This window comes from Clarias gariepinus, chromosome 10, assembly GCF_024256425.1.
Source record: "Clarias gariepinus isolate MV-2021 ecotype Netherlands chromosome 10, CGAR_prim_01v2, whole genome shotgun sequence".
NCBI classification, from domain to species: Eukaryota; Metazoa; Chordata; class Actinopteri; order Siluriformes; family Clariidae; genus Clarias; species Clarias gariepinus.
This window is the reverse complement of record NC_071109.1, coordinates 13,382,653-13,400,545: the sequence shown is the minus strand read 5'-3', so window position 1 is coordinate 13,400,545 and position 17,893 is coordinate 13,382,653. Positions and strand designations below refer to the sequence as shown.

The 17,893-nt window shown below is 38.6% G+C and overlaps 1 protein-coding gene across 2 annotated transcripts in view; it reads left to right on the top strand.

Annotated features, from left to right (window-relative positions):
- Positions 1–17,893, top strand: part of LOC128531661 (fibronectin type-III domain-containing protein 3A-like) — a 38,727-nt gene that overhangs the window by 14,811 nt on the left and 6,023 nt on the right. The window contains exons 3-23 of one of the 2 annotated variants that reach the window (XM_053505718.1): positions 3,110–3,185; positions 3,275–3,351; positions 3,484–3,688; positions 4,545–4,778; positions 5,237–5,295; positions 5,402–5,556; positions 6,057–6,116; positions 6,682–6,820; positions 6,933–6,986; positions 7,097–7,218; positions 7,394–7,577; positions 8,984–9,070; positions 11,035–11,173; positions 11,442–11,504; positions 12,131–12,246; positions 12,321–12,426; positions 13,328–13,503; positions 15,456–15,569; positions 15,662–15,811; positions 17,087–17,373; positions 17,457–17,660. In XM_053505718.1, coding sequence (XP_053361693.1) covers positions 3,110–3,185; positions 3,275–3,351; positions 3,484–3,688; positions 4,545–4,778; positions 5,237–5,295; positions 5,402–5,556; positions 6,057–6,116; positions 6,682–6,820; positions 6,933–6,986; positions 7,097–7,218; positions 7,394–7,577; positions 8,984–9,070; positions 11,035–11,173; positions 11,442–11,504; positions 12,131–12,246; positions 12,321–12,426; positions 13,328–13,503; positions 15,456–15,569; positions 15,662–15,811; positions 17,087–17,373; positions 17,457–17,660 — 2,807 coding nt within the window. Of the gene's footprint in view, positions 1–3,109; positions 3,186–3,274; positions 3,352–3,483; positions 3,689–4,544; positions 4,779–5,236; positions 5,296–5,401; positions 5,557–6,056; positions 6,117–6,681; positions 6,821–6,932; positions 6,987–7,093; positions 7,219–7,393; positions 7,578–8,983; positions 9,071–11,034; positions 11,174–11,441; positions 11,505–12,130; positions 12,247–12,320; positions 12,427–13,327; positions 13,504–15,455; positions 15,570–15,661; positions 15,812–17,086; positions 17,374–17,456; positions 17,661–17,893 lie in introns of both variants that reach the window. The other variant, XM_053505717.1, reaches the window with a different exon arrangement.

The following is a 17,893-nucleotide window of genomic DNA, read 5'->3' as shown; positions in this document are numbered from 1 at the left end:
AAGAAGATGCAAACTCAGACTATGCACACAGCCCGGAGGGAAGATTCCAACCCCCATCTTTTGAAGTGCACTAAGCCCCTGTGCTGCCTCTGAGCCAATATCTAAGGAATAAAACATTTTCCGATATGCACTTAATCAATGATCTGATTATTTATTAATCACATTGCACACTGGTATTGATCATTTCAATAATGGTTTCATCAGCCTCCACTAAACATGTGAGCTATCACACAGACAGACAGACAAAAAGATAGATAGATAGATAGATATAAATAAATAAATAAATAAATAATTGATCCTGAAGGAAATTCTAGATATCCAGTAGCAATAAAGACAGTAACACAAAGACCGGTTATATTAATCAGTGTAGACACAGAGTAATGTGAGGACTGACCTTAAGTTACTAAAATATAGATAAATAGATACTTTATTATCCTAAAGTTGTTATTGAAACCTCCTTATCCCTGAGGAGGTTTTAATAACAACTATAAACAGCCTATAAACTATAAAATATTAGTCATTCCCTCAGATGTTTTTTCCCTTAAAAGTTAAATAGCCCTAGAATCTTTAAATCCTTCATCCAGAAAACTTTCCCATGGCTCGAAATTTAGAGGATAGGCTTTACCTATAACCTTAAAAGTGCTGATACTGGAGACTCCTTTCTAAAAAGCCTAATGAACATCTCTTTCAGTAAAGAGTGATTCCTTGTGGTTTCAAGTCTAATTAAATCACAGTATTTTGGGGCTGTATTTCAACATTAATTGATGCCCCCCCCCCTCCCCCCAAGACCCTTCTTTTTCCTCACCTCTGGGTTTTGGCTCCCAGGAATGGCAATGGCTTTGGGGGCTGGTCGGGGCATTCCGTGCATATTTCTACCCCTCTTCCACCGTCTGTATCCTGCATTCCTCACATACTGCCCCTGTCCGCTTCCTCCCCCATTCTCTCTTTCTCTCTCTCTCTCTCTCTCTCTCTCTCTCTCTTCATTCCATTCACTTTATCTCTCTATTTTTCACCTTATTCCTCTGCTCTGCACTGACTCATGCACTCCATCAGCAAATTGCAGGTAAAAACTTGTGCACAGGATTTTGTAAAAAGATTTTTTTCCTTCTGTATAACTATCTTATATTTCTTTCCTCTCACATGGCTTTGATTCTCGCTGTGTCAGAGCAGGCAGGGTACATGTGTGCAGAGACAGATGTAACATCCAGGCTGGTGTACATTTCCCATAGAGGCGTACTTTGCCAAATGGGGTTGGGGCTTTGTGCACATAATCTGAAGGTTGAAGGAAACAAAGACACTCTTAGAGTGTGTGGACGTGAGGTTTAACGCTCACATGCTGGAATTTGGATATAAACGAGAATTAGGATAATATTATTATTGTTATTATTATTATTATTATTATTATTATTATTATTATTATTATTATAAATATTGTTTCATAAACAATAATGCAGTATCTTTTTTTATAGGGCCAAATGATTATACACCTTACACTTGAATAGAATTAATAAATTAGTAACAAAAAGGGTCTAAAAATCAACAAAGGGTCAAAATTATACATAAAACACAATTAATGTTTGGTTGAATGTGCCTTAGCATGTTTTATGTTTTTCGCAGAAACTTTTGGTAACCATCAACAAGCTTCTGGTTGAACTCTGGCTGGATATTTGACCTCTCTTCTTGGCAGAATCAGTAGCGTTCAAATATATTTGTTTGTTTCTTGGCTCGGACCTTACATTTAAGCAATGTCCACAGATTTTTTTCAGGGTTGGCACTTCAAAATCTTAGCCTTTGTTCATTCCATAGCCAGCTTTGGTCACAATTTTTTCAACCATCCAGGTGATGATTTGTGGTGATGTTAAATAATTCTGTGGTTGTCTTCCTTTTTCATTACCTCATCCACTTTGTGCAATGCAATAGTTCACCTGGCAGCAAGCCAGCCCCAAACCATAGTGTCATCACCACCATGCTTAAATGTCTCAAATCATTCAATTTCCTCCAAAAATGACCAGGCCAACTATGTACAGTACTGATATACAGTACTGTGCAAAAGTCCTGAGATATAACTCAAATTTTCTTTATATTTTGCTTCCAAAAAGTTAAAGATTGCATTAAAATATTTTCAGAAACAACTAATTTTTAAATTGTATCTTTAGGCACCTTTTACTGTAATGTTTTTCTTTCTATAATTTAATCTACAGTACATCATTTAATATGAAAAAATTAATAATATGTAAATAAAGCCCAGTTTTAACATTCAAATTAAAATTCAATTTGTCACATACACAGTCATACACAGTACGATATGCAGTGAAATGCTTATACGACCGCCGGTGACCTTAAAAAGAAAATAAAAAACTATATATAAGGAATAAATATTAATAAAGAAATAAAATACAAAGGAAAATAAATGTAACTAGTAAAATTAACAACTGTACAAATAAGGGCACGTAAAAATATCACAAAACATTCATGTTCATGATGAGTATAGGTACATTCTAACGCTAAATAAACTTTAAAAACTTTTTCTTTATGAATATGGATACTAATGCAATGTTTCTTTTTTAACCTATGAGACATTATTCCGCGGTATAAACAACTAAACACACAAAAGCCGATGTCATGATACTTGTACAGTATATTCAGGTATAAACTGTGTGTGAGAAGCACTTTAAATACAAATTTGTGGATGAAATTTTAGAATAGTTCAATGCTATAGAAAAAAGGAAGACTATCTGAAGAAGTGCATATTTTCGCAGTTTTATTATTATTTCATAAGGCATTGCCCAGTACTACTTTGTACAGGTATCATAGGTGGCATTTCAGACAACTATAATAAACCTAGAACCATTTCCTGAAAGGGAAAAAAATACATTACATAAGAAGACACTTACGTAAGAAGTAATCAGACTAAACATTACAGAGCTGACACAGCTCTTTCCAGAACCCTTTTATTTATTTCTCACACAGTAGTAAAAATTGTTTTGTTTGGCAGTACAGATAAACACAAGTGGCAAAGTTTTGAATATGTATGTAAAGCATGAACTGTTATTTCACATCACATGGCTCACATCATAATTATCCTTTCTTCTTTGTTTGTTTTTCCCAGATGGTCCTGGTGCAGGTCAACCCAGGAGAGACATTTACTGTACGCACAGACGATGGCCAGATTCAGTGCATTACAGGTAAACACGTGCACACACACACACACACAAACACCTTAGCATACACACCTGTGTGAATTGACATTTTGTTATGTTTTGTCTTCGTTCAGGTCCAGCGCAGGTGCCCATGGTGTCCCCGAATGGCATCATGCCTCCCATTTTTGTGCCTCCAGGTTACATATCTCAGGTACGTGTCCATGGGTCACATCTGATCATTCAATTAATGCACCATCATTTCGGAATAGCATTGACGAGACATTTCAAGCCTGGCGACCAATCAATACAAGCTGTGTTTTGTGGTCTTGTGTGTCCCCTACAGGTGGTGGAGGAGAACGGCATGTGGAAGGTGCTGGTTCTGCCTCATACGATGGAGTTTCATCCCTCTTTACCCCATGTACCTCCACATCTCCCAGTGTACCCCCCGCCACAACCAGCCATGCTGCACCACCCACACTTTTACCCCACTGAGCTCTCTCCTCATTACATCCACCAGCTGCCTGCGCTTCCTGTCTACACTGAACAGGGTGAGCAGGAGCACACACCCCCATACACACAATGCATATTGTTGTCTTGTGCAAAGTGTGCTTGGGAAAGGCCCCAGTTCCAAAGTGCAACTAACCAGGATGCAACAGTGAAAAGGATTTCTTATCGTTATAAGATTATTGCGCTCATAATTCTGATTTGTGGCACAGTGGTTTAGTGGTTTCTAATTTTACTTCACACCTCCATGTCTGACTCTTGTCTCTAGTTTAGGTGTGTGTGGTGTTTTCAGTTAATTTTTATTTATATAATGCTTTTAACGATCGCCATTGTCGCAAAGCACATTTACAGAATCGAAAAGATTATGAAAAAATAGGAAAAAATGTTTGAAACAGTTTGAAATTTGGGAGGAAATATGTTTGAAGCATAATTATCAGATTGTTCTGGATGAGCAAGGAAAAACTCCCTGAGATGGCAATATGAAAAACCTCAAGAGAAACCAGATTCATTTGGGTGATATCGGATAACAGGGTTAAATTTGGAGTCATATAGCATACATAGTTTTCTTGTTCTCCATGTGCTTTTTTGGGTTTCCTCTGAGTTTCCTGGTGTCCCTCAAAGTCCAAAGACATGCATTGTAGGATGATTGGCATTTCCGAATTGTCTGCGGTTCATCATTGGGTGTGTGAGTGTGTGTTATGTCTGTAGGTCACCAGAGGTTGGGGTCCTCAGCAACAGAACTTCCTCTACAGCAGTATCTGTGGTGTGAAGTCATAGGTCAACCATTGCTCAGCGATGTCAGATTGAATGGATGGTTGGATGATTGATGGATGATTCCTCTGACCTGCTCACTTTTTATTGTCGTTGAAATAATTTATGTTTGTGTCTGTATGCACCCAGACATGATGTGCCACACTGTGTCAGTGCCCATCCGTGAAGAACGTGCAGTGAAAATGCAAGAGCAGCTGCAGCGCCGTCTGAAAGGCGGACATCTGAGCGCTGCTAACGGCATGCCACTCACCCACACCGGACACGGCAAAGTCCGGGCAGGCATCGCTGCCTCTCCCACACCACCACGTCATAAACACTCAGTCCGCAACAGAGGCTCCCCTCCAAGTGACTATGAGGTTAAAGGTGAAATATGGTCACACTTACACGGTCCCCTACACTCCTTTTCATGTTTAAAGTTCATCTAATACACTCCTTGTTAAACAGATAAACAGAAGTCTTCAAAATGTGTGTGAATGCTCCAGCTTAAATACGCTCAGATCATGCATTATGAAATTCCTGAAAAATCTGTTTCAACTTTCAAAATATCCTGTTTCAGTATAGCTTTAAAATAGAAAGCAGCGACTTCCCTTCCCCGTGCCCCTTTGTAGAAATACAGTTCGCTGACACGAAAGGCTTTTCAGTCACACACTATTGCACACGCATACACTTTTTATTTTCATTAGTTAAAGGTTTTGGTTGCATAGTCCACTATATAGCATTTTGTTTTAAAGGCAACTTTTTTTTTTTTTTTTGATAATGTAAATCTAAAACCAGATAATGGTGTATGAAATTTTGCATAATTGAATTGTTAACATCTGCAGATCCAGAGGAGGAAATGAGGCGAGTGCAGGAGCTGCTATCTACAGTATGCAAACCTGCAGTGAGTGTTGTACACCTATGTATGGCAGTCTACTAGCCAGATTTCAAGTACAATAATTATACAGTACAGTAATTACATTATCATCATCACCCCTTCTCTCGCTCAGGTGGACAGTGTAACAGCACACTCTGCAGTTCTCTCCTGGCGTCCTCCGCTCCCTATACTGTCAGAAGCAGATACACACTTACACTCACTGCCGCTCAGCTACGAGCTGGCCTTGTCTCAGAGTGGCACAGAGGGAGATTTTAAACTTGTGTACCAGTGAGTATGTCCTGCATTCATAATACTAACACACAATAAACACTAGAAATTGAGGGATCAGCTGATAAGAGATTATCACGATATCAGATTCAGTTTCTGTTGTGATTCTGTAATTATCACAATTTTATAAATATCTCAATTTAAAATTCTTTCAAATTTTATAACAATTCTAAACAAGAATTAGTTTAAAGTGCAGGTTTATAAAGGAACTGCAACATATTACTTCTTTAAATGCCATCATGTACGAATTAAAAAAGGATTTCAAAAATCGCTTTTTAAGTCAAGGTTCTAAGTTAAAAGGTTTCTAAAGAATACGAACAAGTATAAAACTGATTAGTCATTGATATAACATGTCTGTCTGTTTGTTTTACTCATGTTCAAAAAATGCATTGCATTATGCCTTATTTTTATTTTTAATTATCCTTAAAATATTATTATTTGTTAGGCTTGATGAATTAATTCATTTTTGTAACCTTTCGTAATGCTGAATTATGTTTCAGAGGGAAAGACACTACATGTACATTGGGAGAGCTAACCCCTGCTACATTCTATTATGCCAGGTGAGACCTTAGCCTCTCTATTGTTATTTTATATATATATATATATATATATATAAATATATGTATTTTTTATTTATTTATTTATTAGAAATTGTGGCATGGTGGCTTAGTGGTTAGCTAAGTTGCCTTGCAGGTTCGATTCTTGCCTCTGTGTGCATGGAGTTTGCATGTTCTCCTCGTGCTTGGTGGGTTTCCTCCGGGTACTCTGGTTTCCTCCCACAGTTCAAAGACATGCGTTTCCAAATTACCCAGCATGTGAGTGTGTGTGTGCCCTGCAATGGATTGCCACACTGTCCAGGGTGTACCCTGCCTCATACCCTAAGTTTCCTGGGATAGGCTCCAGGCCCCCCACGACCCTGTATACATGATAAAGCGGTATAGATGATGAGTGATTGAGTGAGAAAGTTGTCATTCTGAGTTAATTGGGGGTTTGGGAGTTTAAATACTAACCTGCTAAGAACATGTAAAGTTTATCCTAATAAAAAAGCAAGAGTTTTAGACAGATGTGTGTGTCTAAAGGCACTCATATAGTATGCTGTGCTGATGCTCTCTTTGTGTGTGTAAGGGTGTGTGTGGCGTGTAGCTCAATGAAGGGAGCCCCGTCAGAGAGTGTGACTTTCACTACACTGTGCAGCGTTCCAGACACTCCTGTAGCCCCCCGAGTTATCCAGCGCACCCAGAGCTCCATAAGCCTTCAGTGGAGAGTATGCCTTATATTTTCCCTTTTACACACAGAGACACATTTTAGTTTTGTTTCTTTAACAGTAGCAACAATTCCTGACTCATTCCGGGTTTCTTCTCTCCTGTCTGTCTCAGTCACCCCATGACAATGGCTCAAAAATCACTGGCTTTTGCTTGGAATACCACGAGGTGAGGATCTGACACTAAAAAAGGATATATATATTTTTTTGCAATAAATCCTGTTTTTTTCATGCCTGTGTGCTCTGTATACATTAATGTGTATTTTGTATGATTAGCAGGGAAAACAAAGTGCATTTAAGGAGATTTACAGTGGCCTTGTCAAGCAGTACAAAGTTGCGCACCTCATGCCTTCAACTAAATATGCCTTCAGACTTGCTGCTAAAAATGACGTAGGAACGAGGTAGGTCTTTGTGTCTTATGTGGTATGTTGGGGAAAAAAAATCAGCTTTCATAATAAATTTAGCCACAAACTAGATTTTTAAATGTTTAAATTTAAAGTCCTGGACTAGAGCGAGGATTCGGCTGTCTAGTTAATTGCTTACCGAGAAGAATGTTCATGTTTCTGCTCTTTCTAGTGCCTTCAGTGCTGTTCTGAGTTGTTGCACAGCCAGCTGTGTCATGTCTCCTCCTGCTTCTCCACCGCCACCACGTCTGTTAGAGGCCGGCGCAACATGGTTGAGTCTGGAGTGGAGCGCCCCCTGTGGGACAGCCAGCCGAGACACGCTTTCTTACATTCTGGAGATGGAAGAGAATGGATCGGTGAGTGTGCGGCAAGCGTTTCTGCTGGAACAGATGGCACACAATACACAAGGTGTTTAGTACTTAATAAACACAATCCCTGTGTGTGCTTGGAACTGAAAATAGACTTCACTGATGAAGCAAAGATGTGTCACTAACCTACACAAGTATCTCACAATATAGATTTTTTTATTATTATTTACAATTACATTCATAAGTATACTTTCATAAGTATTCATACCCATTGCTTAGAATTATTATCCATCAGAAGTCACATAATTAGCTGAATGGTTCAGCAAATATTCTGTGTTCGCAGTATAAACACACCTGTTCCTGGAAGGGCCCATAGTTAATGCTCAAACAAACAGCAGAAAGAAACCTACGAAACCCTGAATTATTATTATTAAGTGATTGGCTATAAAAGATATTTCACATGATTGCAAAATTGTAGCTATTATTTAAATGATTTACACTTGGCCATGTGACAAAATCAACTATTTAGTGACAGAAACAGGGTAACTCTGGAGAAACTTGAGCGATCTAAAGCCCAGGTTACGGACAAGTTCACAGAAGCAGTTCAAGCAGATCTCTAACATTTCACACGACAGATGTGTAGGAAAGATGAATTTTTATTTTAGAAATGGGAATCACATAAGGACCAGCCGATACCGATTCGATCTGCATTGTGAGTCTATAAGTATCACGATTTTGTAATTTTTTTTAGAATTCTAAATAAACTTAGCTAATAATTTGTTTCTGCAGTACCAGACAGGATGCTATAATGCCTGCCCTATCTCTTCTGTATTTAATAGTTTATGTTTGGCAGAAAGTCAATATTTCTTATCACCCTGAGAACACCTTCCCCACAGTAAAGCATGATGGTAGTATTATCATATTGAGCCATTGCTTTGGTGCCATGGTTGCTTCCCTTACCCATTCACTGATGTTTGTTCGACAGCCTACTCCGCCCACCAGAATCATATATAATCTGTGTTAATAATTGTGGGTGGAATAAAACAGCTATTTGACTCTACTGAGAGATGACCAGCTGGTATTTACGATGCCATACTTGCCCCTTGCTTTAGCTATTCCCACCCCAATGCCTAAAAGCAGCACACATGTGCAGTGTATGTGGTGAACATTGCGCAGTGTGCCTAATGAGACACAGATGTTTGTGGCTGTATGTGTGTGTGTTCCTCATATTTTCCTCTTACACATGCGCTCACACATTTATCGCACATATTTACAAATCCTGCTCTACCACAGTGCCACGCTAAAGGGTAAAAAACAGCACAAACAACTTGTTATTATTTTTATTTTCAGTATTCCTGGGTAGAGGTCAGGAAGTGACTAGCAACATAATCAGGATTTTTTGAATATACAAGAAATTATGTTAACCAGATGTTTTTTTTTTTTTTCCTGTACAGGGGTGTGGCTTTCAGCTGAAGCATAAAGGAGAGGAGAAATCATGTGTAGTGAAAGAGCTCAGGCGTTACACCTCTTATCGATTCAGGGTGAGTGATGGCAGAAGGTAATTTAATGTTAAACTATTGTATATTTTGTCGCAGGTTATATCTTCAGTCAATAGTTTGTATGATAACTTCATATTAGAGTGAACAATATTGTATTTTCTTTTCTATTTAAATTGAAATATTCGAAAACCGCACAGATTAAATGGGTTAGAAAATGCTGACTAAGGAATGTGATCAATGGAATATACCTACACAAAGTTTTCTTCTACCTATACCCTTTTGTTAATTATTTTATGTTTAGTTGTTCACATTTTAAAATGCCGCCCCAGAATCCAAGATATCCAGTGTGTTTGCTGCATTTCCTGCATTTGGATTGAATCAGGGCTGAGTTGTGTTCTCACTGCAGTCAGACTGCATCTGGGTTCTCTTAGACACGGACTGAGGCTTTTTATTTTCGTCTGTGCTCATACAAACGAACCATATCAATGGAGCGAATTCACCAGGACATGATTTAAACTAAATCCTGCATAAATAATACAAAGCACATACAGCTTTGTTCGATACGTCCCATATTTTATTTCTTTCACAAGTTGACATAGTGTGTCTGTTAATGCTGTAACTAAAATAGTACTAGCTAAATTTTGTTTTCTATCACATTTCAAAACACCCTGTTTCACACCATTTCTAAACACATTTTTGCGGATTATATGTAAATAAGCTACTCCCGAGCCATGCCACGCCCAGCCACGCTTAACCAGAAAAAAGGAGAGATGAGTAAACAGCCAGGGCGTATCTTTTTATATGAGTTTACATAAATGTGAAAATCTAATTGGAGGGTCTATGTCCCAATCTATGCAAAAATCTATACAAAAGCATAAGAAGCAGGGAATGTTTTTTGTTCTTTCCCTCAAATTTCTGAGGTGCATCTGAATGTCTAAACTTCACTAAAAAGTGAAGTTTGCATAATAGGTCTCCTTTAACCATTAGGCTGTCTGGGAAACAATGTCTGGTATTTTGTGGCTGAATTCTGAAAATCTGAAAAAAATGGCTAAAATGTTTTTTATATATTTGTTTTTTGCTTATTCATATATTACACCAAAACACAATATTTTTCATATTTTGTATGCCAACTTTCTGCAAAGGTCCTGTTCAATATTAGCAAGTTAATAAAAGCAGTGGCACTTAGCCATTGTGTTTAAAGAAAAGCCTTTACAAACCTTCCTGAATGAACTGTCCTTACACACTTTACTTCTTCTTGCATGTAAGAAGGACTTAAGACTAATCAGTTCATATATAATTACTGTAAGTCCCCTACATACAAACATTCGAGGTACAAATCTTTGAAGATAGGAACATGCTTTCACGCATGTTTAATAGTGGAAGTTAGATCTCACGTCCGGCATACATTGTCACATGCATGCAGCGTGCATTCCTCTGCAAGTGCAGTACAAGCCCAGGATCTAAAGCATAAAAGTAGAGGCAATGAAGCTGCTAAGAAGTGGCAAGCAATAAGGGTGACACAAACATGACAATAATTAACAGAATGAAGCAAGATAAACAGATGGAAGACATTGATCATTCTTTTAACATAAATTGTTAAACCATCGCCATGATTCTAAAAAACAGTGTACTGTAATATACTGTGTATAGCCAATTGTATAAGTGTCCTAATACCTAGACAATGTTTGTTGGACTTACGAACAAATTTGACTTATGAACAAGCTCTTTTAACAGAATGTGTTAATATGTAGGGGACTTAATTGTATATGAATATAATTAGAAATTGGTTGGACCTCTATGAAAATTGAATAAATATATGCTAAAAAGAGATATTTAAGTGTGTGTGTGCTAGTGTGTATGTGTATGCCCTGCAATGGATCGGAACCCTGTTCGCCCTAAGTATTCTGGGATAGGCTCCAGGCCCCCCAGAATACAAGATAAAGCAGTAAAATGTAATATCTCTGTTTGCTAGAACAGTTCTTTTTTATTTGTTTGTGTTTACACAGGTGTCCGTGGCTGGGCAAGAAGGTCACAATGTGTCAAGTGCGGTGGTGGACTACAGAACGCTGCCAGATCGACCAGGCAGCCCAGGAAAACCAGCACTGCACAGTTCTGTACAGCCACACAGCCTGCATGTTGTCTGGGGTAAGCCCCTGTTTTAGCAGTACAAAAGGTTAACAATAGTAGAACTTTATTTACAATTTATAGAAATTTTGGGTGTCACTGCATTTGTAAGTCAGGATGTTTTCCTTCACTGGACACTCTAGCTTATTCATTAAATGTAAGTGCTGTTACTATAGTGTTAGAAATAATTGTCATATATTATTCTTTACATAATTACGGAGCACAAGTTTTCTTAACATTGACAGCTTTTTGTTTGTTTTTTTGTTATCCTTTGTTACCTGCACTCCAGAAGCACCAGAGGATGATGGAGGCTCTCCAGTCACTCTGTACATACTGGAACTCAGTCAGAGTGGTGAGAGAAGCTTTTGGCCATAAATCTCATCTACATCAAGTCATCACTTCATCATAGTAGACTCAGGATGTCCATTGCCTGCCAAAAAAAGTTCCACACTCTGAGATTTCATTCATTCACCTTTAGCCTAGGTTACAGCACACAGTGTTCATGTGGGACCAGAAACAGTCTTTTACAGTTTGAGTCTTGGAATATGGCTGTTCCATCAGGGACGAAAAACTCTATTAATGTGATACCCTGGTCATTCGTTACATCAACTGACTGCATTTTATTTCCACATAACGTTGCTGAGCCTACTGTAGACCTGACCAACTGAAGCAACCCCAGATCATAACACTGCCTCCAGGGGCTTGTACAGTGGGCACTATCAATGATAGGTGCATCGCTTTATGCCCTTCCCTTCTTACCCTGACGCACCTATCACACTAAAACAGGGTCATTCTAGACTCATTAGACCCGATGACCTTTTTCCATCACTCTAAAGTCCAATATTTATGATCCCTTTATGATGACCGTACAAAAAAAGGCAGCCTTATTATTTTTTTTGGCCGGATAGTGTATTTCCAGTAGCAACATAAAATACTATTAAAATGGTTGTTGTTTCTAATTCACGCATGTGTGTGCAGATCAGTGGGATGTTGTGTACCGTGGGCCTCTCCAACAACATGTGTGTGAGGGCTTGCAGGAGGGGAGATTGTACAAACTGCGGGTGTATTGTGAGAGTCTGGGAGGTCAAAGTCAGGTAAGGGCATTTGACCATTTTAAAATGATTTAGCATTTGTGTCCTGATAATAATCATAACTTTTTTCACTTCAGATGTCGGAGAGTCTCTGTGTCCAGACGGCCCCACTGCCTCCAGGACCGTGCCAAGCCTTGCACCCTGCAGAGGGAGCCACATCCACACAGATTTCACTATCTTGGGGTGAAGCGTCTTTCACAAACTTCATAAATATAAATTCAGAAACGAGCTCTTTAGTTTTAGTGTCCACCTTCTATGTTTAACCTAAAGCCTATGTCGTCTATCATAGAACAATAATGAATTATCCTATAACAGAAGTAAAGAACTTGTGATAGAACGTGTAATAACACAAGAACGTTATAGGACAGACACGGTGGCTTTGTGGTTAGCAGTGTCGCATTGCACCTCTAGGGTCCAGGCTCGATTCCCACCTCAATGTTTGCATTGAGTTTGCATGTCCTCCCCGTGCCCCACCGTGGGTTTCCTCCAGGAATTCCGGTTTCTTCCAACAGTTCAAAAACATGCAGATTAGGCTACAGTAAGTAGAGTTCCCAAATTGTAGTTTGTGTATGTGTGTTTGTGTGCCCTGTGATGGATATAGGACAGGGTGTGTCCTGGGATAGGCTTGAGGCTTCTCGCGACCCTGTGCACAGGCTAAAGCAATATAGACAGTGAGAATGAGTGAGTTATAACACAGTTTATAAACCAATAGAACAACACATGAGAAAATGGTACACCATTTTTATTCTATTGCCTAATATTAAGTTTGGAGTCAAATATGTTTGATACTCTTTTTTTTTTTCTTTTATTTTATATAGGGACAGGATCTATTTTTATCAGTCTATTTGTATGCTTATACTACTTACCCATGCTTTTATATCAAATATACTGTTATATACTGTGCCTTTGCATCTTTTTGTTTTTATCATTTTAAATCCTGTACATTTTTATCCTTCCATTATTGTTGTCTATATAAATTATCAAATTTATTTGCTTATTTTACATTTTTAAATTTGTTTTGGTTTCAAACGTATTCCTGTCATTTCATTGCACTAAAGTACAGATTGCTCTGTGTCTGTTCCAGATCCCCCGGTGTGTGACGGAGGGGCAGCAGTGTCTCAGTACTGTGTGGAAATGGCTCAGTCAGTGGGAGACTCTCAACAGCAGGTGTTCGAGGGCTCAGATCCCAACTGCACTGTGCCACAGCTTCTTCCTGGCACAACTTACCTGTTCTGGGTGAAAGCCCGCAACCCAGCAGGGGTACGTTCATACTAATGCGCCATGTGATGAGAAAAATCCCAGCTAGATTTGTTTGACCAGTAGGAATTCATTCAGCATACCGATTATGGTTAAATCTAATTTTAAATTTGTCTATGCAAAATGATTCCACTGACTTTATTTACTGTTCACTAATATAATTGTCGGAAGTTTATACATTGCCTTCACTATCAATTTCAATATTGTTAATAATGAATCATGTTGGTTGAGCGTTGCAATCTAGGCGGTCAGCGAATGCCACAACACTTCAAAGACTACGTAGACTGCGTATTTCGAAAAATGCGGCCCCTAAATTGAGACACACCCAATTCATGGATGTCTTCATGGAGCTCGCTTTGTTTACAGAGATCTTAAGGGTAACCCTTCACTAATTTGCTAAATTCACTAATTTTATCCAAATCTTACAGCATACAAAGATATTTTAAAACAACGTGGAAACAGTTTGGGGAAAATCCACATACGAATGTCCACATACTTTTGGCCATATGGTGTATCTTAAATAACTAAATAAAATGATTCCACTGACATTATTTCCTATTTACTAATATCATCATTGAAAATTTGTACATTGCTTTCACTATCAATTTCAATATTGGTAATAAACTGTATTTTAAGAATAATAAAAATCTAATAACAATTACATTAGAAATTAACATTGATTGGTTTAATTACTGTCATAGCAGGCTACTTAAATGTAGATAGTGTTGTTTAGTGTCAGTTTGGAAATGGGATTCAGAATGCACAAACTTGGGTTGCGATTTCCCTTATGTGCTTATTAAGTCCAGTTAAGTAACAGTCACATTTATGTACCAAAGACACAATGAGACGATGTATTGAGCTGTGGAGCCTTAGGGCAAATCACAAGCTTGAGCTATTCAAAGATGCTTTCTCAAACAACTGATCTTTTTGAGTTAAATGAAACAAAATCTAAAAATAAAGTACAAAGAACTACCCGAAGATGCAAAACAGACAGCCTCCATGACACACTTTCACTTGTTTTTCACTGCTGCCTTTGTTGAAATGGTGTTCATGTTATTTTAGGATGTTTTTGGGTTCATGGAATTTGTGCGCTTTCCAAAAAAGATTGCCATTTATAAGCAGAAATCTTAGATACAAAAATCTGATATTAAACTTTATTGCAATGTATGTTATTCCCCTCTCTGGTTACATATTTTACTGTAAATATTTAATAGAAAAATGTATAAATAAAAATAATAATTATTTTTTTAATATAAAAAAAAACCTGCTTCCTGATAGATAGGTTTTTGTACAACGTGCATCCGATCTATGCTAGAATCTTTTTTTTTTTCTTCTTTTGTTTGATTTTCTTTTTAACCACAATCATTGTAATTTTAAAAATAATTCATTACTTTGACGGAATGGTAAGGACAAAAACAGCTGTTGACGCAAGTAGGAAATCTTCCGTAGACCAAACCGCGTCATTTTGGTTGAACGTCGCAGTCTACGCGGTCAGCAAAGTCCACAAACCGTCAAAGACTGCGTAGACTGCGTCTTTTGAAAGATGCGGCCCCTGAATGGAGACACACCCAATGTCTTCATGGAGCTCGCTTTGTGTACAGAGGCATTGCAAATTAGTGAAGGGTGATCTACATCTTACAGCATACAAAGATAATTTAATTGTGGCAACAGTTTACATACAAATCTACATACGAATGTCCACATACTTTTGGCCATATAGTTTAAACCATGAATAACTGTAGCTTTGAAGGAGGCTGGTCACATAACTCACATTATTCTGTTTGCTTAAGTCTGTTCTTAATTTGCTATTGTGTGTGCATGATAGAGCAACAACAAGGAAAATACTAATTAATCCATTTTCACAACACCATTTATCACAGCATTTACTCTCCCACATACTGTATATACAGTGGTATATTTTTTGTTACAGTTATTGCTATGATTTTATTTCACAGTGGGGCCCTCTGTCAGACGTGTGCCAGGCTTCCACAACACCAGGAGCCCCAGAGCAGTGCAGTGTCCCAAATCTTACACTAAGCACTTGCAGCAGTGTACTGGCCACCTGGAAGGTGAGCAGCCATATTGCTTCAGTTTTTCTTTTGACTTGTAGAGGACTGAAAATAAATTTAATCATCAAATAATTTTATTATTCTTACTTCAGAGCCCAGCCTGTAATGGGTCAGACGTGTATGAGTTTAAGATGGAGTGGGGTCCGGAGGAAAGTGCTCTGGAGTTGCTGTACTCTGGTTCTTTATCTCAGTATGAAGTGAGCGACTTACAGCCTGCCACACAATACTACTGCAGAGTGCAGGTAGGAACTACAGGACATTGGAATAGTTTTTCCATATGAAAAAAAATTATAATTGTATGGTCTTTTGTATAAAATGATTTATTTCATCATAGTACATAATAGGGGAAAAAAAATGACCATTACTTTTATCTTATCAGAGCTTTTTGTTCAAGGCTACTGTCTCCCCAGTCACTGCTGGGCCGGTGTAAAAGTGTTACAGTGTTAAAGAATTATCAGTTCATTTGTAACTGCAGTGTGAGAAAAAATGCATAATGGATTCTTTTATTACATTGGCACCGTTCATGGAGTGGAATGTATTACGCAGAAAGTTATCGAAACGGAAATGCTTTAAGCCAATGTCCGAGCATCTCCAAATTAGCAGGTCATATACTTTAGGGTGTCCCCAGTATGCAGTGGTTACTTAACAGTGCTGTAGACCAAGTACACACCCCTCCTTGGCAAGGGTTTTCCCTAATGCCATCGAAACATACAGAGTTCAAGGTGTCGCTTAGGCCTTCAAATTCTGGTGATTTTTGAGGCTGGTAATTAATTTTCTGTCTTAGTTTTGGCATTCCTGGAATGGTCTTTAGGTGACACGGTGATGTAGTGGTTAGCTCTGTCGCCTTGATTCCCGGCCAGGTTTGATTCCCATCTCTGTGTGCATGGTGTTTGCATGTTTTCCCCATGTTTGGTGGGTTTCCTCCCAGTACTCCGGTTTCCTCCCCCAGTCCAAAGACCTGCAGATTCGGCTGATTGCTGTTCCCAAATTCTCCATAGTGTGTGAATGAGTGCATGTGTGTGTGCCCTAAGATGGATTGGCACTCTGTCCATGGTGTACCCTGCCTTGTGCCCTAAATCTTCTGGGATAGACTCCAGAGCCCGCGATCTGGAATACAGGATAAAGCGGTATAGACGATGTGAGAGTCAGAGGGAATGGTCTGCTTGAGAGATCCAGGTGCTTAATGGGTTTTGCGAATGCACTCGACAATACTGTGCTTGCAAGAACTGTTCCAGAACAGCTGACCTGCATGTCTTAAAATAACAATTGACTTTTGTTGTTCTTATTGTTGTTAATTAATTACATAATTCCATGTGTGTTATTTTATGACCAGTACCAGTATTTTTTTAGAATGTAGAAAATAGATTACTAAACAAAAACACTTTATTAGAATATATACATATATTTTATATTTATGGGAGAAGGAAAAACGAAGAGAAAAAAACAGGTTAAAATGTGATCTTAGAATGTGAGTGATAAGCTCATGTGCGGTCATGTTTCACTTATGAAACACACAGGCGGTCAATGCTGTAGGAGCAGGCCTCTTCAGCGATGTTGCCACAGTACAGACCCCAGCCTCAGTCCCAGCAGCTGTCGAGCATGTGGAGGAAATGAGGCCAGACTCTGTGGGTGCTAGTACAGCTCACAGTACCCCTACAAGTCTGGCTCTAAGATGGACAGAACCGAATTGTCATGGAGCAGAGATTACTGAATACAACATTGACTTTGGAGAGGAGCAACCACTGTCTATAGGGAGGACAAACTTCCACGTACTGGAAAATCTTCATTCAGACACTACATATAGGTATGACCTTTACAAAAATATGACATATAAACTGATAATAATATTTTCCTCGATAAGTTACAAATGCTTTTGCTGTGTTCCAGGATACGAGTGCAAGCAGTGAATAGCATGGGTGCTGGTCCCTTTAGCGCAGTTCTTAAGCTCAGGACACGGCCTTTGCCTCCTGAACCCCCGGTGCTGGAGTGTGTGGTGGCTGGCCCTCAGAGTCTGAAGCTGAAATGGGGAGACAGGCTTCAGAACAGTCATGGCACACACTACTGCTTGCACATGCAAGCTGCGATGGACAGGTACTGGCATAGTTACGAGCATGTAATCTAAGTAGAATATCTGCTAATTTGCAAGGGATTATTTTATAGTAAGTTGAATTTTATGCATATAGTAGAAGCTGTGATATAGAGAAAACCCTTAGCTCATTTTACGGGCTGCTCCCTATGACGAATTGAAAGGCCATGAGTACATAAACTTTTATAAACCTGCTAGGAGTGGTAGCAGAGGTAGCAATAAAACGTGCAACAATAGT